This window comes from Vanacampus margaritifer, chromosome 6, assembly GCF_051991255.1.
Source record: "Vanacampus margaritifer isolate UIUO_Vmar chromosome 6, RoL_Vmar_1.0, whole genome shotgun sequence".
NCBI classification, from domain to species: Eukaryota; Metazoa; Chordata; class Actinopteri; order Syngnathiformes; family Syngnathidae; genus Vanacampus; species Vanacampus margaritifer.
In genome coordinates this window covers 6,733,368-6,757,013 of record NC_135437.1, presented here as the reverse complement: position 1 = coordinate 6,757,013, position 23,646 = coordinate 6,733,368, and the positions used below count along the sequence as shown (strand labels likewise).

Genomic DNA, 23,646 nt, shown 5'->3' with positions numbered 1-23,646 from the left:
ACAAGCATATTACGTTCCCCTTCATCTGACCATTAGCGTGGTTTTAAACATAAAAGAGCAAAAACATGCCTTGAAATTTAAAAGGCAGTAAAAAAAACTAGCCACCAGAGGTTGCTAGAACTGCACAAATAGAAAGCAAGCTGACTTTTTTTAACAGATGTTCTGCTTTTGATGTGACATGACGATATTGTCGCTATCGTTACATCCCTAGTTGCAGTACGTATCGAAAAATGCCTACTGGGTATTGAAGATTAGCATTGAAGATTAATAATTGATATGTACAAACTAAGCGAGAGAAGGAGAATTCATTTCCTTGTACAACAAAGTAGCCTGCATTGTGTTGTGCTTTAATATATCCTTTAATGAGTTGTGTAACTGTTCATTGAACATGCCTCCTACATAGCCTGAAGCTCTTCCTGGTCTAACTAAGGTGGAGTATAAAAGTGACGGACACAATGAAGCCTCCTTCAGACGGCCTTGACAAGAGAATGTCTTTGTCCCCTTGACTGGCCTGATTTAAACTGCTTTATTTGTATTCTGAATGGAGCTACAAGTTATCAGCGATGGTATTCAACTGTCTGCATATAGACCCAAAATTGCACAATCAGTGACCGATGGAAAGGCAGCATCATCAGAGTACGAGTCTGATTATTATCATTTCTATGAGGACAGAAGTCCTGTTGTGTCCTGTGGATCTGATGTCCAAAATCTCTATGAGACTCTGGATGCTCCACCAAACTCGGACTTCTACGCTAATACAGAGGTTTGCGGACGACGGAAGCGCTTCAGGCCATCTCTCTACCAGCTGTATGCAAACCCTCAGGTGAGGAAGCATCATGCAGTCATTAAAATGCATACCAACTATACAATTGTAGTATTATTATTGCGTGTGATTTATATTCAATTTGAAGCAAATTTGTGTTTCTTACTTTTCGGCTACATTTTATTGCCTTTACCAGGATGACTCTCAACCTCCCATGTATGAGGAGAGAACGACACTTGGATGCATGGAAGGTGACAGCTCTGAGGAAGAAGAGCAAAAGGAGCCACTGCATGAACCGACACGATTTGGTTGGGTTCATGGAGTAATGGTCAGTATCAAAGATGTGGCTGTGAGTTGTCGCCAAAGATACAATTAAATGATCAGCAATTTGGATTGCTAAGTAAATGTAGTAAGTGATGTTAAGTTCTTCCAAATGACATAATACGATCATAACGAATCAACCGTTTTACTAACTCCCCTGTTAGTAAAGTTTTTGTTGAACAAAAACTGTTCTCATCACAACAACATAGAAACAATGTAATTTACAAACATAAAGCCTGAAGCGAGTTATGATTTATTCACAATTTCATTTCATTTTTTTATACTGCAATGTTCACTAATAATACATCAAGTGCATAACTGCAAGTAAGATAAGATAAGATAAGATCCACTGATTGTCACGCCCACCTAAGTGGGGCGAAATTCGTTCTCCGCATTTGACTCATCCCCTGAGGGAGCGGTGAGCAGCAGCAGCCGCGCTCGGGAATCATATGGTGATCTAACCTCCCAATTCCAACCCTTAATGCTGTATTACCGGTAATAGCCTCTAAAAAATGGTCTATGGGAATTGTTGTCCAAAAAAATTAACAAAAATACTTTACGTTTACGCATTCATCTCTTATATTTAAAATACAACATAAAAGCGCTCCCACGTAGTAAATATTATTGTTTGCTTAATATGGTGAATTACAGCAAGGCAGTGAAACATGATGACAAGAAGTGCTTCATCTTTTGGTGAAATTCTTCCTAAATTATTATAAAAAAAATTAAATAAAATACCTAACATGAATCAGGTGTACTTAACAAAAACAATGATAAAATAGCAAAAGAAGTAAACATTTATATTAAGTCATTTAAAGGACCATGAGAAGAGAAAATAAAGGAAATAAGAGTTGCCGAATATGATAAAAGCTTATGCGCAATTTTGGTGTGTTTCTAAATACCTCTAACATTGCCAGCCTTGATCAACTCAAAATGTCTTGTACCTTTCAGACTAATCTCTTTAGGGACCTCTAATGTAAATCAGCCTTTCATTTTTGGCACATTAAAGCCAAAGCCATTGATATCATCTCTTCAACGGAGACTGATTGGCCATCTTATTTCATGTCATTGGACACCTTTGAAGTAAATCAGATGCAATTGTTTACTTGAAGGTTTTTGTCTGATAATTTTTTACTCACAGTGTGTTCACGGCCATTTATTACATCAGAGCAAGAGTTTAAAACTTTTTTTTTTTTTACAATGTTGGAGCTTGTTTCTCAAATTCAAGAACATGTGATGCCTGTATATTTGACAATATTCACACAGTTAATGTATATTTAGATCCGTTGCATGTTAAACATTTGGGGGGTGATCTTGTACCTGAGGCTGCCTTGGATTACGGCACAAGCTGGCATAGGCAAGTAAACGAAACTTTCCTGACTATAGGTTGTTTTCATTTCTATCTATGTATCTTACGTTGATTGTTTTCCATTTACTATCGTGTATTTCTCCAGGTCTGACCTGGGTGATCATTCTGTTGTCCTCGTGTATAACTGGCATCACCGGGCTCTCTACATCAGCCATCGCTACCAACGGCAAAGTCAAAGGAGGTCTCCTCTATCAGTCATCAATCACCGATTTATACAAGCATCATTACACCTCGGCTACTCGAAAGAAAATGTTTTTAAAACAATCACATGTGCCATAGTGTAGCCTTTAGTCTGCTCGCTTAAGGCTAATTCTAACGTGGGCAACGATTAGCATCTATGTGGTTGATTATAACCCTTTTTAAGGTACGGCAATTTGAATACAAATTATATAGCAGCAGTACCCCCAGTCATATGCAGTCAATACTTTTTCCTCTCCAAAGAATGACTCTATGAATCCCAGTTGATTTCTTGGCAGGACACAACCCACAGATTCACGCCATTGTGTGTTTTAAGTGTTATATTACGTTACAAGCCTAGTGAAGGAACAAATTAAACTTTTATCTTAAGGCAAAAATGTATTTGAACTTACTTTAAAATGAAGCTCTATTCTTAGTTTTTGTCATACATTTTAACACTTTTGTGATGGAGCAGAATAAATGTTGTCCTAACGATTCCTCAGGTGGGACCTACTTTCTAATCAGTCGTAGCCTTGGTCCAGAGCTGGGTGGGTCCATTGGTCTGATTTTTGCCTTTGCCAATGCTGTGGCTGTGGCCATGCACACTGTAGGCTTCGCGGAGACTGTTGTCGACCTCATGCAAGTAAGTGGCATACTGAGTGGTATAGAATGTGGATAATTATTGAAGTTTGTGCTTACTGATTTGTAATTACTGTGTACTGTACTTCAAACAGTTTGTATGGTACATTTTATTTAAATAGACTATAGAGTTGTGGTCAAAATTGTTTGGTCACAGTAGGAAGGCTGAATCCCTCATAGTACTAGTAGTACATATATTCACTCTGACTCATTTCTTATTTTTGTTTTTCATGATTTTGTCTAAATTTATTTGGTAGTCAATCAATAGTCAGTGTTCTTTTACCTCAGTTTCAATCTCACACAGATTTACTTTGTCTCTAAGGAAAATGGCGCGGTGATGGTGGACCGAATAAATGATATCCGCATCATTGGTATCATCACAGTCACATGTCTTCTCGGTATCTCAATGGCTGGCATGGCATGGGAGTCAAAGGTAAGAAAAACATAACATAAAAACATAATTAAGTGGTTGGCAGTTCTTAGGAATATATTTTCAACATATGTTAATTCAAAAGCACTCAGATGCTATTATTGTATTTTATGTAGTTGACTTTTACTAGTGGAATCTGATCCAATGGCCATTACATGTGGGGTCCCTCAAGGGTCAGTCCTTGGACGCCTTTTGTTCAGTCTGTACAGTATATGTTGCATTCACTTCCCATTTCTATGTAAATGTGTTTTTTTTCTTTTAAAGGCCCAGGTTTTATTTTTTCTGGTCATCATGGTGTCATTTTCCAGTTACATTGTTGGAACCATCATGCCTGCATCACCACAAAAAGAAGCCAAAGGATTTTTCAGCTATAAAGGTGAATTTCTTCTGTTGCAGCGTCTGCCCATGCAGAATCTTTAGCGTCTGACTCACTGTTTAGCAACAGTCTAATTAACAAATTCATTCCCATTAGCGGACATTTTTGCAAACAATTTTGTGCCCAATTGGCGAGGACAGGAGGGCAGCTTCTTTGGCATGTTCTCGATTTTCTTTCCTTCTGCGACTGGTGTTTTGGCAGGGGCTAACATTTCTGGAGATCTAAAGGTATGTTGCATTTTCCTGCCCTTTCTTGCCTCTGCTCTTATATTTACCTGTATCAAATATTAAACTTTTGATTGAAATACTGCCTCTGCCCTTGACAGGATCCGACAGTGGCTATCCCCAGAGGAACATTAATGGCTATATTCTGGACCACATTGTCATACCTCATAATTTCTGCTACCATTGGTATTGTATGCTTATATCACAACCAAAAGCCATGTTCTTTAAAGCTACTAAATGCAGAAAATTGTATTTTTAACCGCTACTACCACCTGTGGTTAAAAAATTTTACAACACACACACACACACACACGCACGCACGCACGCACGCACGCACGCACACACACACACACACACGACGTCACCTCATCAGACAGACTGTGGGAAATTTGAACCCAAATACTGGAAACTATTGGCCAGAGGCTTGCAGAAATTCCCATTATGAACAGCTAATGTGTTAATCTACTAATTAAAAAAGGTTTCAGTCATAAATGGGCAAATAAAAAGGCTATTTATTGTAAAGATATTTTGGGGCAAATTGTTACAAAGTGCAGCTTTAAGAATGGATGTTGTTAAAAATTAAAATAAATGAGGTGATATGGGGGTTTGTGCCGATTATGATACATAATTTAACAACAGCATTAAGCCTGTTTGGGTGGTAGCCCTGTCAGGCCATTATGAGTCATGTGGTGGACCTTCCAGAACTGGCACTGGACCTGTGTATTCACATGTTTCAATGACTTCATAATTTAGTGTCTTTGTACTGTTTGATTGAAGCTTTAAAAAAAAATACTTCTTGTGTGATTACTTTTTTTTTGTGGTACAGTATACAATGTAACTGAATCAAAGGTGGGTAGAGTAGCCCAAAATTGTAGTCAGATAAGAGAAGTGTTACTTCAAGAAAATATTACTCAAGTAAAAGTAAAACGTAGTCATTAAAAAAAATTATTCGATGAAAAAAATACTCAAGTACTGAGTGACTGCTTTAACATGAAGTCTGATTTGTTTTATAAAAAATCACATCAAACACACAAAAACATAAAATTATGTGCAAATGCTGGCACCTTCAAATTATTATTCTTTGTAAATTGTTTTTATTTTTTTAACTTTTTGAGCTCAAACAATAGTGCAAGCAGACACGTTAGCACAAGCATGCACAATCCATTCACAAATTGTGCCATAACTCGCCCGGCGCTGCCTCCCAGTCTAACGACCATCGGTGGCAGTTTCTTAAAGCAGAAGCACCAAGACGTCATCTTTCAGTTGACTCTTTCGGGTTCTTACCATGCCTGCCAGTCTTTAACCAGGGTTGCATTTCCTGTATATAAGCAATGTATTCGCTGAAATGCCCCCACACAGCCAGTCAAGCAGAGCGCTTACGTGAAAATACGGTAAATCTAATGTATGAATGGGGAGGCGGGTAACGACTCTAGTGTAGCCCAATATATTGGAGAAGAGTAGCGTTTCTTATTCACACATTTACTCAAGTAAAAGTAGAAAGTATTGTGTGGTAAAACTACTCTTAGAAGTACTTTTTTATAAGTTACTCAAGTAAATGTAATAGAGTAAATAAATGTAACTTTTTACTACCCACCTCTGAACTGAAAATTTAACATTTAACAATAATGATTGGTCTATTTAAGTTATTCAATTCTAAATATTGACTACAACAGCAGAACTTGTTGATTTAATCATATTTATTTAAACTGGCAAATTGAACTGGCATCAATGAATTTACGGTGGCCCACCACAGTTATGTAGTGGCCCGGGACCACCGAGTCACTGTTAATGTAATCCTGCACATTGATTTCAGAAATCATACGATGCTTTAAAAAATATGAATATAATATTTTCAATATGTGGCATTGAAGTGAAATGGATTTTTAATGGTACCCCAAATCACCCTGGGAATAGTCTTGTCCTTGAACGGGTGCACCCTCAGACAACCTGGTTCAAAAGTTGCCACATGCATCATATACAGTACTGTAGGTAAAAGGTTTGTGTGTAAGCTATATTTCATTGTGCGCGTGTACATGTACACGTAAACAGTATGTGCTCTTCTTGCTTCCAGGCTCCTGTGTGGTCAGGGATGCATCAGGACTGTTAAATGACACCTTGTCCTCCTCATCTAACAAGAATTGTGTTGGTTTAGCTTGTCAGTATGGTTGGGACTTCAGTGACTGTATCAACAACAACACATGCATCTTTGGCATCAGTAATTACTATCAGGTCAACACACAAATACACACAGCATCAAAATGAATGATGTGTTCTATGTCGTTTCTGTCTTTGTAAATATAAATGTGTGGTAGAATTGATCAAAATTGGTTTGTTTACAAAACATGATTATGCTACAAATTGACTCAATCTTATGCTTGTCTTAGTTCAAGAGTGTGGAAATTAGGATTTGTGGCTAGAGGGCTCTCAATATGTAGAACTGTTGATGTGCCTCCATGCTGAGAACTCAGCACCCAACTGCTCAGTGTGTTATCTGTTGAAACAGTCTTTATTTTAGAAGCGGTAGTTTTGTGAAATACAATTTCTTGACTACCAGTAGTGAGAATAGTGAGCAATAGTAAACAGAATCTTTGTCTCTACAGTCAATGAGCTTGGTGTCAGCATTTGCTCCACTCATCACTGCTGGTATATTTGGTGCAACACTCTCTTCTGCTTTGGCCTGCCTAGTGTCTGCACCAAAAGTATTCCAGGTACAATACATAGACTCAGACACCTATTTGTGGGTTGAATCATGAAATTAAATCATCATAAATATGAGGTAGAGTTCTACATGACATAAGTCCCAGATTTGGAAACATTGGTACGGTTTCCAATTGTATGATGCTTTTCAGCTTATGTAACAACAATTTTGTTTTTACATGTTTCTTTCTGTGTGGGTGGTGGTGGGGTTCATGTGATGTGCCTTCACATTGTATATCTTATTTTGTCTCTGCTTTCTGTAGTGTTTATGCAAGGACGAGCTCTACCCTCTGATTGGCTTCTTTGGCAAAGGTTATGGCAAAAATGACGAAGCACTGCGAAGCTACCTCTTGGCATTCATAATTGCTGTTTGTTTCATTCTCATTGGTGAGGACTGAAACAGTACAGAAATGTGAACTTAGAATGTGTTATTTTATGTCACACTTTTTTCTTAAAGTAATAGTAAACCTTTTCTTTAAAAAAATTAAAAAATACAAATAAAAAAACATAATTCCAATAGCCCTTGATGACCTGACTGCATTTTATTAATAAACTATCACAAATTAAGATTAAAATGTAGAGTGAGACACAGACTTTTGGCCAGCCTTAGCTTAAAAGTGTATTAATCTGAAGCTGAACACTCTGACTGGTCTTTATTACATTTCTTTTAAATGTACAATAAATTATTCATATTACAAAATTAAAAAGCTAGCCATATTTTTTTCTGAAAGACAGCTTTAATACTTTGTACACATAAAGCCTCTGAAGTTGTCTCAGTAAAATATAGTAAGTCTGATATTGTTGACACATTGAAAGATCCTTTCTCCTCTTGCCCTTTTCATTTTGGTTACTGCAGCCGAGTTGAACACGATAGCGCCGATCATCTCAAACTTCTTCCTCTGCTCCTACTGTTTGATCAACTTCAGCTGCTTCCATGCCTCAATCACCAACTCACCTGGTAGGATAAGATGACGTGTTCCTCTATGACATAATCTTAATACACAAATTTTCAATCCTACAATGTAGTTATGAATTATTATGAGAGAAATGTTTTTGCAAAGATTGTTTTACACCACTGATGACAAGAACACACGGTCACTTCATTTCAGGAAGTACTGTAAATTAAATAAATGCATTACCCAATGTATCCTGAAATTGTATGTTCTTTGTATTACAGGTTGGCGTCCATCCTTCAGGTTCTACAATAAATGGCTGTCTTTGCTGTGTGCCGTGTGTTGTCTGGTTATCATGTTCTTGTTGACTTGGTGGGCAGCTCTCATTGCCTTTGGTGTCGTCTTGCTCCTTTTAGGATACACACTCTACAAAAGGCCTGGTAAGCAATAAGCACACTGCACATTTACCGTTCAAGGCACACTAGACGTTAACTCGTGCAAGTTTTTCTACACTTTGTGCCTAGCTGTGAATTGGGGCTCATCAGTGCAGGCCAGCTCCTACAACATTGCACTCAATCAATGTATGGGCCTTAACCAGGTAGAAGACCATGTGAAGAACTACAGGTGCGTGACTGATTGTTATCCTAGCCTAGATTGTTAGGTGCAAAACTTGATTGACTCAGTGTTGTACTTCATAGCCAGATAAATTGCGTTTCTTGAGGTGAGAAATTGAGGCCAATTCCCATTAGTAACTAATGACAGCTATGGGCTAAACTAACCATTAACTAACCACTAACCCACAACTAAAACCAATGTTATTTATGTATTGTGACAGTGACGTGAGTTATCTCCGGCATTTTGTAGTGTGTGTGAAATCTGTAATAGAGAGAAAAAAATGCACAAAAATAACTGGGCTTTATTATTGTTATTAGCCACTTACTAAAGTTGCTGCTCTTTTGATCAGTGATCTGTCAGTACATCATTTGTTGCACCAGCAATAACAGGAAATTTCCTTGGCATCTTATTTTTTAAGGTTTGTACTCTTCAGTGTGCACTTGACTTGCTCACTGTCATTTTTGTTAAGATATGCTGAGAAGCGATGAAAGGCCTGCATGAAATTTGTACCGCAATTGTCAAAAATATTTTCGGTAAGGAATTTTAGAATTATTTAAATTTGGACACTTTACATCCAAACTAATTATGTAATATTACTTTTATCTGATTTATTGACTGATTGAGTTTTTCTTTACTGCTTTTTTTTTTTTTACCTTACTGCTTCTCTGTGTAATTTTCACCCCATAATACAATAAGAACTTATTTGTCTGTGGGCTCAAATGCAGTGGTGCAACCTTAATACAGGTGGACAGGATAAAAAAAAAAAATAAATAATAAAATAAAATAAAAACATTTAAATGCATACGTATTCAAATTAATGAAAAAAACACATTGTTTGCAAGTAATATGGCCTCAAAAGCGCGACAGAAAGTCAATTTAATTAACAGAAATGGGGTTTCTTTAAACAGTTTATTCACCAAAATAGCTGCTGTTAATTCACATATATTCTTCATTCATTCACAGAATTTGACAACCAAAGGAAGGAGTCAATTTTAGTTCTTATTTTCATAAGAAAGTGCTAGAAATCTGAAACGCTGGGAAGTATGATGAATGTCATGACAGCGGATGATTTCATTTTTTTTTATTATATGAGCACATATTGTACATGACTTAACCTTTGATCATCCTATTAACCTGATGTTTGTTTGTGTGTTTGTTTGTTTTGCAGACCACAGTGTTTGGTGCTGACGGGACCTCCCAGCAGCCGACCAGCTCTTGTTGATCTTGTCAGCTGTTTCACAAAGAATCTTAGTCTCATGATGTGTGGCCATGTGATCACTGTGAGTGAAACACTTTGTGTAATGATTAGAGCTGTCAAACGATTAAAATTTTTAATCAGATTAATCACATCTTGGAATTTTGATTAATCACGATTAATCGCTTAAGAAAAAAAAAATTTTTTCACATCGTTTATGTGTTAATTCTTTTGACATTTAATGTTATGAGTACGTCTTCAACATTTTTTGATCCACTGCGTTCTCATCCTCCTATTTTTCTAATCAGTTAATTACTTGCATAATTTAAAATGGAAAAAAATGACCCCAATATTTTGACATGAACAAATATTCAAAATGTGATATGCAAACATGTATTAAATGCTTTACTTTAATGTATAAAATTATGTTTATTGCTCAAACACCACCGGTGCTACCTTAAACGTACCTTAAACGTAGCCATCCGCTGTCAGGCTAAAGGATAATCTATGGTAAAAAAAAATCTGCGTTAATTCATGATTAATGGGATAATTTTTTGTGATTAATTAATCAAATAACGCTTTAACTTTGACAGCACTAGTAATGATATATATGTACAGTATATTTGTTTATATTTAAGTGGTTAGCACAGCTGCTTATTGCTTAATATTTCTGAGGTTGTGGATATGAATCTTGGCTAGAGCTTTCCTGTGTGGAGTTTGCATGTTATCTCTCTGTTGTGTTGGATTTCTCCTCTTCTTCCCACATTGACAGACTCTAAATTGTCCTTAGCTGTGGATGTGAGTTGAGTGGCTGTCTATATATGGCCTGAAATTGGTTGGCGACCATTCCAGGGTGTAGCCAGCCTCTCGCCAAGCTGGGCTTCAACTCAATTGTGACCATAATTGGGTTACGGGATGGATGGATGGAATTGTTTGAGATGTCTTTACATGTTTGATAATGATAGTTTCTGACCATTTCTTATAACACTTGTTTCCAGACTGATCTTTCCGCAGTAGTGCAAAGTGAAAGTCACATATCCTGGTTGAACCAGAGAAAGGTGAAGGCATTTTACAAAAATGTGGTGGCTGAAGACCTACGATCAGGGGTGAACATGCTGCTACAGGTCTGATATAAAGGACTTCATTGAGTCTCTCCTGTCTGTCACCCGCTTTGCTTTCTAACCTACATATTTCACGCTGTGCAGAACTTTTTTTCAGAACATCATTTTAATGGCTGAAATCGGTATATTTTCTTCAGTACATTAATCACATTTATTAGAAAATATCAATCATCCATACTTTTACAGACTACATAATTGCAGTCATAGTTCTTAGATAATACAACATCTCGCTTCATGTTCCCGTAAATTTACATGCCCCGTGATTTGAAGAATGTGGTAAATGTGGACTACATAAGGGTAATTAAAGAATATGGATGGATGGATGCACAACTTAGAATATTGCAATTGACCAAAATGCAAACTAACTAAATGACTACCTATACTACTTGACCATAGTTTAACTCTATGTAGGTGCTGTGACAATGTGGAAAAATATTGTGTTGAGTTCACTTTGTAATGCAAAACTAACAATACAAAACAAAATTAACCTTTACTGCAGAGAGGATAAGTGGTTCAGATAATGGATGGATGGATTGATGGATGGATGGATGCTTACAAATACTTCAGTTAGAGATACTTGATCAAAAGTCTTTCATCTTTTCTACCAGGGGACAGGTTTGGGTCGGATGCGACCCAATGTCCTTCTGATTGGTTTCAAGACAGACTGGCAAAGTGACTCACCACAGGCCGCACACAGTTACATAGGAATTTTGCAGTGAGTGGCATTTTGTATGCAGGCACATGCACCACAATATTTGGCATCAAGAATACAAGCAAGACATGAAATTGGTGCTTGTCCATTTGTTCAGGGATGCATTTGACCTTCAATATGGCGTGTGCGTGTTAAGAACAAGAGAACGACTAGATGTCTCTCATTCATGTCAGTCACACGGTGAGAATGTCAATTAAAATACAGTCATTTTAAATAAACTGCCATCATAAAATTGAAAGAGTACCAGTACATAATAGAGGTGATGAATAAGGTTGTGATGTAATTTAGAACTTCTAAAAATCCTCTGATTTGTATTTTGTTTGATTTTTTTTTTTTTTAAACAGACAATCCAAGCTTTGATGGAAAACTCGAAAGCATGAACACCATATTTACCACTTCTGGACTTAACATAATTTCATGTATGTACAGCTTGCTTTTTTTATATGACAGGAATTTAGTTATAAATGCTCAACCATATAATAACAAAGTCCATGTATACAGTATGTGTGTGTATATATATATATGATTTGTATCAGACATACGTACTATGATTTGTATCAGACATACGTACTGTATGATTTGTATCGACATCATGTAAATTTCAGGTGTGTGTTTAACGACATTGTTCAAATGTCCTCTCTGACAGTATCATTCAATTTATGACGCAGCCCTAATATTAGGCAATATTTAATAGTTTTGGTTTAGCCAGTGTGGTGGCCATGATGTATGAATGAAATAACACACCCATTTTATTTGCAGCAGCTGTGCCCATTGACTCAGAGGTTCAACCGAGCAGGCCTACACTGTTTCAGAAAAAACAAGGAAAGAAGACAATTGATGTATATTGGCTGTCTGATGATGGAGGTCTGATGTTGTACATGTGCAAGTCAATATACACTTAAGTAGTGTAAAACATGTTTTCTCATTAACGTTGTTCATAACTAGGTCTTACTCTGCTGCTCCCTTACCTCCTAACTCGGAAGAAGCGCTGGGCCAAATGTCGAGTTCGAGTGTTTGTGGGAGGAGACAATTCCAGAAAGGACAAGAGAAAAGAAGAGTAAGTACTTGGATCAGTTGTTTAACCTTCAACCTGTTGAAAGTTGCTCAAATATTTTTCTCGCATTGTTTATTTTATTAATACTGTTGTAATGATCAAGCACAGTGCAAATGCCAATTGCAGCTCTGCTGAAAAAAAACCCAGACCAAAACAGAACAGTACTGTCAATGCAACAAGCCTGCAGCAAAAAGAAACAAAGGTGTCTCAAAATTATGTAGCTGTAGTGTGCACAAATTGGGCACTTTAATCAGCCACAATTAGTGGGGAGTATTTAAAACTACAACAACACTCAGCTCAGCTAATGTTACAGACTAGAGCAGCAATTTTCAATTGGGCCCAAAAGTGGTTCACGGACAGCTGGTCAAAAAATCGCATGTAAATTACATGTATTCTTATTTTGATTATTCCGATATAGTACAGAGGCGTACCAAGGTCCCACATGGAATATATCAGGTAAATGTTTTCAGTAGGGGTGTTTCAATCAGTGTTTTATGGTGCTTAATGCCAATATGCTCATCTATGAGTAAGATTGGCCGATACCAATTCTGATGCTGCTCATATGGATTAGTGGCACTTTTTTTTTTTTTTTACATTTTAGAGCTTCACTAACAATTATTTTAATAATCGATTAATCTGTTTCTTCTTCTTATTTTATATTATTATTTTCTCAATTAAAGTGGAAGTCAACTTTCAACATTTCTTGACAATAATTTGTTACATGAGACCTCACTAGTCTAAACATGACATTCTGATTAATATTACATTTTTGGAATATGAGTTATGAAGCAAAATCCAGCCGTTTTTATGCATCTCAGGGGGCGGCCATTTTGCCACTTGCTGTCAACTGAAGATGACATCATAGTTGCTCAGGGCTCAGACAACGACCATTTAGAGCTCACCTGTTTTCTGAAGCTGCGCTGTGATTGGTTGTTACCTGAGACCTGAGCAACATTGATGTCATTTTCAGTCGACAGCAAGTGGCAAAATGACCGTCCCCTGAGATGGATAAAAAAAAAAGGCTAGATTTTGCTGCATAACTCATATTCCACTAACACAATATTAACAAGAATACCATATTTAGAATAGTGGGGCTGCATAGAACATATTATTATTATTATTATTATTAATATATCATTTAAAAAAAAATTAGAGGGTTGTACAAAAAAAAAAAAGAACATGGTATTCAAATTGCCATCCATTTATTACACAAGAACAGGACATTATTTCAAATTGACAGTGCAGAAAATACACAAACATGAATTATGATTCAATAGCTGGTTTGGTCTGTAACATGCTGTGCGGGTGACCGTTTTTGTGATCGGCAATGAAAGGCATTGATCAACATTTGCCGATCATATACTTTTCCATGGAGAACGTCCGATCCCGATTGGTGGCCGATCGATCGGAGCACCACCAGTTTTCAGAGACCTTAAAAACATGTTCTTTATCCTTAATTTTGACAGAAGTGAGTTGATGGATTATACTAGTTTGCAAGTTTATGATCTGCAAGTTGTACAGACTTCTTCATACTACATCATACATTCGTTGAGAATTGTTCAAAGTGTTTCTGTTCCCATGTCTTATGGGTAGTACACGTGCCGTTTGCAGGTGTGTAAACATTACAGCATTACAGATAAACTTACTGAGCTTGCCAAATCTAATATCACCCTTTCTATAAAAATACGAACTTTTGTATGCATAAATAGATCAAGTAACCTATTGAGACATGTCAAAATGTCAATGACGAAAATTAAGGGGTCTTTATTGAGTGTTAGTGCACGCAAATAGGCAGCTTTATTTCAAATAGGGCAAAAGCAAGACGCTCCATTGTGATCAGCACCAGTTGATTGGCTTGTTTCTTAGTTTGTATGCAGAGTTACGCAAAAACTACGTAAAGCAATTTTGAGTTTAAACTACTGTAATTGGCTGGCGACCATTTCAGGAATGTATGCCCGCCTCTTGCCCCAAGTAAGCTGGGATAGGCACCAGTCCACCCGCAACCCTACTGAGGAAAGGTGGTATAGAATATTGATAATTGGAAAGAGTTTCTTTCTTTCTTTCCAGGGTGATGACACTAATCAAGAAGTTCCGTCTTGGATTCCATGATGTGGAAGTGCTTCCTGACCTCTTTCAAAAACCTCAGCCTAAAAAGTAAGTTTGCCAGGATGTTAACCACAATTAAAATGATTGGTGAAGTCTTTATTTTGCTGAAGAGAACACATAAATTAGATCATTAGAGAATTACTATGTTTTTTTGTTTTGTTTTTAGAACTAGGGCTGTGCACGAATTGGGGGTGACTTGAATTGAGATGGAAATTGGCCGTAAAAAATGCTGTAAAAAATGACTCAGATTTGAGTCAGAATGAGTCATTTCATCTTGTCGCACAGACTGAATGGCAACTCAATGTGTCTTCTTCTTCTTCTTCTTCTTTTCCTTTCGGCTTTTCCCTTCAGGGGTCGCCACAGCGAATCAGTTGCCTCCATCTAACCCTGTCCTCGGCATCCTCTGCTCTCACACCAACTACCTTCATGTCCTCTTTAACTACATCCATAAACCTCCTCTTCTGTCTTCCTATAGATCTCCTCCCTGGCATTTAGAAACTCAGCATCCTTCTGCCAATATACTCACTGTCTCTCCTCTGGACATGTCCAAACCATCTCAGTCTGGCTTCTCTGACTTATCTCCAAAGCCTCTAACGTGCTGTGTCGCTGATGTACTCATTCCTGATTCTATCCATCCTGGTCACTGTCACGGTGTGGTCACGAAGCGGCGTGATGTCTGTCGGCGTGTGAGGTGGAGGACCCACAATGCAGGGAGGCAGGAGAACCACAGCAGGAGTGCAGGCGAGACTGGCGTGCTTTATTTTACAGAAAGCACTAACCGAGGAACTGGTTAGCATAAAATAAACAAGGAACTGAAAAGGTACAAAAATCAAAATGACAGCCAGAACTCCGGGGGCGACCGTGACAAGCGGCAATGATCCCACACGGACTGATTACCACCCGGGAACTAAATACACCCACACTAATTTGGTAACTAGCCACACCTGGGGCCAGGCACAAGTGGCTGAAGGCCCGGATTGGTCAACCCGCGGAAGGGCAGAAACCCACTCAGGGCCCTCAACCAAAGCCAGATCTCCCCAGACATGACAGTCACTCCCAAAGAGAACCTGAGCATCTTCATCTCTGCCACCCTCCAGCTCTGCCTCCTGTCTTTTCCTCAGTGGCAATGTCTCCAGACCAAACAACATCGCTGGTCTCACCACAGTTTTATAAACCTTTCCTTTCATTTGAGCTGAAACTCTTCTATCACACCTGACACTTTTCTCCACCCGTTCCAGCCTGCCTGCACACGCTTCATCACTTATTTTCCACATTCTCCATTGCTCTGGACTGTTGACCCTAAATACTTAAACTCCTCCACCTTCTTGGTCTCTTCTCCCTGTGACCTCACTCTTCCACTTGAGTCCCTCCCATTCACACACAGATACTCTGTCTTGCTACGACTAACCTTAATTCCCCTTCTTTCCAGTGGAAACCTCCACGCCTCTAGCTTCTCCTCCACCTGTTTCCTGCTCTCACTACAGATCACAATGTCATCTGCAAACATCTTAGTCCATGGTGATTCCTGTCTAACCTCATCTGTCATCCTGCCCATTACCATAGCGAACAAAAAGGGGCTCAGAGCTGATCTCTGATGTAGTCCCACCTCCACTTTGAACTCCTCCATCACACCTACAGCACACCTCACCACTGTCTTAAAGTCCTCATACATGTCCTGCACCACTTGAACATACTTCTCTGCCACTCCAGACTTCCTCATACAAAACCACAGTTCCTCTCTGGGCAACCTGTCATAAGCTTTCTCCAGATCTTTAAAGACACAATGCAGCTCCTTCTGACTTTCTCTGTACTTCTCTATCAAAATCCTCAAAGCAAATACTGCATCTGTGGTACTCTTTTTTTTGGGGGGGGGGGGGGCATGAAACCATACTGCTGCTCACAAATGTTCACCTCTGCCCTCAGTATAGCTTCAACTACTCTTTCTCATAGCTTTAATGTGTGGCTCATCAGCTTTATTCCTCTGCCACAACTCTGCACGTCTACCTTGTTTTTAAAATGGGCACCTGCACACTTCTCCATTCCTCAGGCATCTTCTTACTATCTAAGATCCTGTTGAACAACCCAGTCAGAAATTCTACTGCTACCTCTCCTAGACACTTCCATACCTCCACAGGTATATCATTAGGACCAAGTGCCTTTACACACTTCATCCTCTTCAATGCCCTTCTCACTTCATCCTTATTAATCTTTGCTACTTCCTGGTCCACAACAGTCACCTCTTCTATTCTTCGTTCTCTCTCATTTTCCTCATTCATCAACTCTTCAAAGTACTCTTTCCATCTTCCCATCACACTACTGTCATCTGTCAATACACTTCCATCCCTATCCTTTATTATCCTAGCCTGTTGCACATCCTTCCCTTCTCTGTCTCTTTGCCTTGCCAACCTGTATAGATCAATCTCTCCCTCCTTACTGTCCAACCTAGCATACAAGTCATCGTAAGCCCCTTGTTTGGCCACTTCTACTTTCACCTTACGCTGCATTTCCCTGTACTCCTTTCTACTTTCTTCAGTCCTCTCAGTGTCCTACTTCTTCTTAGCTAACCTCTTTTTCTGGATCCACTTCTGCACCTCCTCATTCCACCACCAAGTCTCCTTATCCCCTTTCCTTCCAGATGACACACCAAGGACTGACCTACCTGTCTCCCTGATCACATCTGGTGTAGTTGTCCAGTCATCTGGAAGCACCTCCTGACCATCCAGAGCCCGTCTCAACTCCTTCCTGAAAGTTATACAGCACTCTTCCTTTTTCAACTTTCACCATTTCGTCCTCTGCTCTGCCTTTGCCGTCTTTGTCTTCCTCACCACCAGAGTCATCCTACACACTACCATCCTATGCTGTCTGGCTACACTCTCACCTACCACTACTTTGCAGTCGCTACCTACAAGAGTGGAGGTAGGAGTACACAGGTAGACTACATCTTGTGTAGATGGTGTAATATGCAGCACCCTATGTTCCTGCCTCTTCTGGAAAAAGTATTCACGACAGCCATTTTCAATCTTTTTGCAAAGTCAACCACCATCTGTCCTTCTGCGTTCCTCTCCTGGATACCAAACTTGCCCATCACCTCCTCATCACCTTTGTTTCCTGCACCAACGTGTCCATTGAAGTCTGCACCAATGACAACTCCCTCACTTCTTGGGATGCTCTGCATCATTTCATCAAGGTCTAACCAAAAATTCTCCTTCTCCTCCAGCTTACATCCTACCTGTGGCGCATACCCACTAAGAACATTGATCATCACACCTTCGATTCCTAGCTTCAGGCTCATCACTCTATCTGACACTCTTTTTACCTCCAGGACGTTCCTAACAAACTCCTCCTTCACGATAACTCCTACTCCATTTCTCTTCCTATCTACAACATGATAGACCAACCAGCTCTCTACCTTTTCCCTACTCTCAGTCCTAGACTCTTGGTGTTCCTCTTCTCTTCCTCCTCCTCTTCTCTTTCTTCCTAACACACCTTTCTCCTCTCTTTCTTCGACCAACAGTAGTCCAGTTTGGCCCAGTGACCCTGTAGGTCAACAGCACCGATGGCGGTTGTTGTTAACCCGGGCCTCGACCGATCCGGTATGGAAGTCATATGTTTGATTCGCATGTTTGATTTGGCCAAAGTTTTACGTTTGATGCCCTTGCTGACACAACCCTCTGTCTTTATCCGAGCTTGGGACTGGCACAAGAAGACACTGGCTTGTGCCACTTTGCGGCTACATTGGCAACTCAATGTGTGTGACATACGTAAATATACGTATGCAGGGAATGTGCATAGGTCGCGTAAAGGCAGTCAGCGGTTTATTCGAGTGAGATCCTGAAAGCATGTGGGAATAGTTACTTTGCTGTTGACCTCTCACCATGTCACAGCAACAAACAAATTGAGCTTGTGCATGTCTGCGTTGCGGATTCTGGTGGTTAAAGTACTGTAAGTTATTTTCAACAAAAAAGGGAAATTTCTGTTGGTTGTTGCGGCTGTGTTAATGCGCCAGTAAATACGTTAATATGAAAACGCTTTAGACAACATATGGTAGAATTAATACCTTTAAAAACGATTTTTTTCCACTTGCTGTCGACTGAAGATGATATCACCTGTGCTGAGGAAGCAGGTAACAACCAATCATGGCTTAGTTTGCTGACCAAAGCCAGAAAACAGGTGGGCCGTGATTGGCCATTACCTACTTCCTCTGCACAGGTGATGTCATCTTCAGTCGATAGCAAGTGGAAAAATTGGTTTTCAAAGGTATTAATTCTACATGAAAAATAATAAGCTATTAAATTCATTCTCAACAAAATATTAACTTTTTACTGCTAAACGTGGCTCAATGAGTCAAGTATCCCTTTGAGACCAATCATTTCAAAACCACAATTGCCATTATTGTAAAATGTAATATATGTGACAATGAAACCAAGGGTTACCTATTGGGCCATAATTCCAAAAGGTATGTTTACTGGTTCAGACAATGAATGAATAAATTAATGAATGAATTAATTAATTAATTAATATGTGTAGCACAATTTTAACCCCTGACTACTTTATCTCATTGTAACAGCATTCATCACTTTGAGAACATGGTGAGTTCCTTCAAGCTGGATACAAACATGAAAAATGAATCAGATTCTGGCTCATCAAGAGTGCGTGAGGAGCCCTGGTTGATCACTGAGCAGGATCTGGAGAGGAACAGAGCCAAGGTAGGTTTGACTCACGCACACAAAACTTTGCTTGGCAAGTTGTATGGTCTTGTTGGAGAGTTGGTTGAAATCACGATGGACTCTTATGTCATGACCAAGAAAGTTAGCCATGCTTAGAAGGTGCGTTTCCATTACAGTTTTTCGCAAAAATAAAAGCGATATTGTTTATATTACTTTAAAAACATCTCCCTCCCCTCATCGGGCGGGTTCGGGCATTTAGTGTTGGTGTTGTGTGTGCGCACGCTTAGAACTTGTGTTATGGTGCGGACGGATAGAGTTCAACGACGACGTGCGCCGTATGCCGCTCGCTTGCTTGTTGCCCAGGGTAACGGCCATTTCTTTTTCTTTTTTTTTCTCCAGGAGAGCTCAGTATTGTTCATTCGATTTGACATCATCATTGCTCTCCTTTTAAAAAATAAAAAATAAATTTAAAAAAAAATGGGTTTTTTTTCTTTCTCTTTTTTTTTTTTTAAAATATATATACATATATATACATATACACACATACATATATATATATATATATATATATTTTTTTTTGTATGTGGGTGAGCATGTGCATGTGCGTGCGTGTGTGTGCGTGCGTGTGTGTATTCATCAGTTCACCTAAAGCCCAAAAAATCCCATACTAATAATATAATATAATAATAAATTGCCAAATGCAGAAACATCAATGTAAGTTATCACGATGTAGTGGCTCTCGCTAACAGACAGAATTAAGTAACCAGAATTAGGTTAAAAAATTCTATATACGTAGACCATGTTTCTATAAATTTTGATATTTGGTTTTTATTTGAGGCAGATATTTTTTCCATTAAAATGTGATTTATGAGGAGGTTAGACCATTGGTCGATATTCAGAGTTTGTTTATTTTTCCAGTTAACAAGAATTGTTTTTTTAGCGATAGTAAGGGCTACAAGTGTAGATTGAAATTGTTTATGTGGTAAGTCAGTTGTTGTTAGGTCACCTAGCAAACACAAGTTTGGAGATAAAGGTATCCTACAGTCCAAAATAGCGGAAAGTTTTTCTAAGACTTTAGTCCAGAAATACATAACCGGAGTACATAACCATAAAGCATGAACATAAGTGTCTGTAGTGTTTTGTAAACATTGGAGACAAATGTTGGAGTCTGAGAGTCCCATTTTTTTCATTATATATTGAGTAATGTATGTTCTGTGAATAATTTTATATTGGATAAGTTGTAAATTTGTGTGTTTTGTCATTTTAAATGCGTTTTCACAAACTTGAATCCAAAAGTCAGATTCCGGTGCTATAGACAAGTCTGTCTCCCATTTCGAGATGGGTAAAGACATTTTATCAGTATACGAAAGTAACTTATATATTTTTGAAAGTTTTTTTGTTGTTGTCGAAGAAAGCTTGTTAATATCTTTAGCTAAAACAGGTGGTTGGAGCGTACCCCGAAGTGTTGGAATTTTTTTCTTTATCATATTTTTAACTTGTAGATAATGTAAAAAATTTCCGTTTTTTATATTGTATTTTTGGAGCAAGGATGTATATGATATAAACATATTATCTGAGAAGAGATGGTGGAGATGTGTAATTTCTTTCTGCTCCCACACACCTAAATAAAACGGTTGGTTGTTAAGTTGAAAGTCGGGGTTATGCCATAGGGGAGAGAGCCCACAGGGCTCCACTTGGGCTTTTGTCAATTCTAGTGCCTTCCACCAGGCAGTCACGGTGGCGGAAATCATTGGGTTTTTAAAACAATTATGTCGCTTAATCGATGTTGTAATAAAGAGTAAATCTCGAAGTCTGAGGTTATTACAATCCTTCTGTTCTAGTTCCAGCCAACAGTTAGTGTCTCTGTTGGGTTGTGCCCATAGAACGATATATTGTAGCTGGTTAGCTATATAGTAGTGCATAAAATTTGGTGCCTCTGGACCACCTTTGGATTTACTTTTCTGAAGAGTAGATAGACTAATCTTTGCTTTTTTTTTATTCCAGTAAAATTTTCTAACGGCTGAGTCCAACAACTGGAACCATTTAGCCGTAGGTTTAAACGGGATCATTGAGAAAAAATAGTTTATTTTGGGTAAAACTTTCATTTTAATGGTGGCTATTCGTCCTATTAGAGAAATAGGAAGATTATTCCAGCGCTCCAAGTCACTATAAATGTTATCCAGAAGTGGGTAACGGCCATTTCTCATGTAACGATATGGAACGTGCATTGAACGGCGGCATATTGGTTCTATAGCTAAATCGCTTTGTCCTTAAAAAGACTTGTTATCCCCTCTGGAGTCAGCTCCAACACGAAAGCGCATCCTGGTACTTCCTACTTATTTTCCTTCGTGACCGGGAGGGGGGTCACATGACTACAGGGAATTCGCAAAAAGTGTTTTCATTACACTTTTGCGAAATACTTCTATAAAACAACCTCATGAGAGCGTAAAAGCGTTCTCGCGATATTTGAGTGTTTGTTTGTTTTTCGAAAATCACGTGTTTCTATTAACAGCTTGCTTTTGCTGAACTTGCCTTTTGCGCAAAACTGAGGGTAATGGAAACACACTTAGTGATCATCATGTTTGCTGCATGCTTCCGCAGTTTGGTAGATGTAAGTGACATGGGAGACTTAAAAAATACTAGGAATGGCAGTCTAAACCTCCCACTATATGTCATGCAAAGAAATACTGGTTGTCTTTAAGAACTTGACATGGCTCTCTCTGCTGAACAAGAAATATTCATGCACACAGTGTTTTTGGTGCTAGGAGAAATGGGACTGGCCTGCCACATTCCTGCACGATTTTTTTCTCCACTTTGGACAGTGACCAGCCCATATCCTTGTGCAGTTTAGTAGTAGTTTCTCTTTTTTGGAAATGAAGATAAGGGCATGCTTGCATCAGGCTGAGACACACCTTTGTCAGCTTTGGCCAGGCTTTGGTAGAAACGTTTTGAGCAGGGGATTTGTGAGGCACATTTGGCATAAGTTTCTTACTTTGTGCGATTAAGAAAAATATTGAACCAATGCTACAATTACTATACAAAAGATAATAAAATATGTTCTACTAACTAAACATTTCTATGGAAATAAGTCTTTCCGTCAGATTCGCCTAAATGAAATTCTGCAGGATTACTCACGAGAAGCCGCACTGATTGTTATGTGAGTATTAGTATTTATGCATTCTTTATTCCTTTAATTAAATGTAACACACACTCTCAATGCAAATAATCTGTCCTTGTATGCCTCCAGCACCATGCCGGTGGGGAGGAGAGGAGTGTGTCCCAGTATCCTGTACCTTGCATGGTTGGAATTCCTGTCACGTGACTTAAGACCCCCTGTCCTGTTGGTCAGAGGAAACCAAGAAAATGTCCTCACCTTCTACTGCCAATGAATTGCCCTCTTTTTTTCTGTGCCTATATAATGAACAGCAGTTTGTCATTTCTGACAAATCTACATCTTACTCTTCATTTAATAATTTAATTCTGTCATCAAAACCATATATCATACTAAAATAAAGTCAAATGTAATGATTATAAATGACAACATCATTGACTCACTGTGACCAATAACCATGATATGCATCATTTACTATCATGTCATGATTAGTGTCAATAATGGTTGTATAGATAACTTTTGTATTTAGTCACTTTTACACCAATTACCACATTGTGAATCCTGATTAGTGCAACTCAAATTGTTTGTTGAGATCGATTTGAATGAATCATTTTATGTTTGTTTGGAGGTCCATCAAAGGTAGATGAGGATTGTACAGACCTTCCTTTTTTTCCATGGGCCATCACTTTATCACACAGACATTTTGACAACTGGCATATGAATGCGACTGAATGAACTAGAGGAAACATTAAATACAACTGAATCGTGCTCAGGCAGTGATGCATTCATGTACCACTAAAGCAGTGGTTCTCGACCCTTGTCCTCGAGTACACCTATCCAGACTGTTTTCCATGTCTCCCTCAGCCATCTCAGGTGTTTCAAATGATCAATTCATCAGCAAGCTCTGCATGAAGCCTGATGACGATCCTCAGCTGTGTTGGATGGAGGAGACATGGAAAACAGGCTGGATAGGGAAACTTGAGGACCAGGGTTGAGAACCATTGTACTAGAGGAAGCCCTTGTACCACTAGTGGTATCCATACCTCACTTTGAGATGAGAATCACTGGTATAGGATGTTTACACTTGTTAAATAATGAACATTTGTCCATAGACATTACTTACATAATTGCATTCAATTTTTTAAAACTAATATGAAAAATTAATTGAATTGAAA

At 38.5% G+C, this 23,646-nt stretch overlaps 1 protein-coding gene across 4 annotated transcripts; it reads left to right on the top strand.

Moving 5' to 3' along the window:
* The first annotated feature begins 213 nt into the window (after positions 1 to 213).
* slc12a3 (solute carrier family 12 member 3) lies at positions 214 to 23,239 on the top strand. 4 transcript variants are annotated; one of them, XR_013294327.1, is made up of 27 exons: positions 214 to 823; positions 960 to 1,091; positions 2,366 to 2,441; positions 2,539 to 2,634; positions 3,134 to 3,273; positions 3,592 to 3,702; positions 3,964 to 4,075; positions 4,172 to 4,302; positions 4,401 to 4,485; positions 6,371 to 6,528; positions 6,900 to 7,007; positions 7,260 to 7,383; positions 7,853 to 7,954; positions 8,174 to 8,329; positions 8,414 to 8,513; positions 9,673 to 9,784; positions 10,698 to 10,823; positions 11,429 to 11,535; positions 11,630 to 11,712; positions 11,877 to 11,951; positions 12,292 to 12,396; positions 12,478 to 12,589; positions 14,654 to 14,740; positions 16,740 to 16,826; positions 17,328 to 17,608; positions 17,725 to 17,879; positions 18,207 to 18,285. XR_013294327.1 is itself a non-coding variant. In XM_077567171.1 (26 exons), exons 1-26 carry the CDS (start codon positions 542 to 544, stop codon positions 22,746 to 22,748), a joined length of 3,066 nt encoding a protein of 1,021 aa, XP_077423297.1. In that variant the 5' UTR covers positions 214 to 541; the 3' UTR covers positions 22,749 to 23,239. The 4 variants fall into 4 exon arrangements, 2 of the variants coding, with proteins under 2 accessions (XP_077423297.1, XP_077423296.1); XR_013294328.1 differs by lacking the exon at positions 16,740 to 16,826; XM_077567171.1 differs by lacking the exons at positions 16,740 to 16,826; positions 17,328 to 17,608; positions 17,725 to 17,879; positions 18,207 to 18,285 and adding exons at positions 19,260 to 19,398; positions 22,449 to 22,516; positions 22,607 to 23,239 and having other exon boundaries at positions 12,295 to 12,396.
* The last annotated feature ends 407 nt before the right edge of the window (positions 23,240 to 23,646 follow it).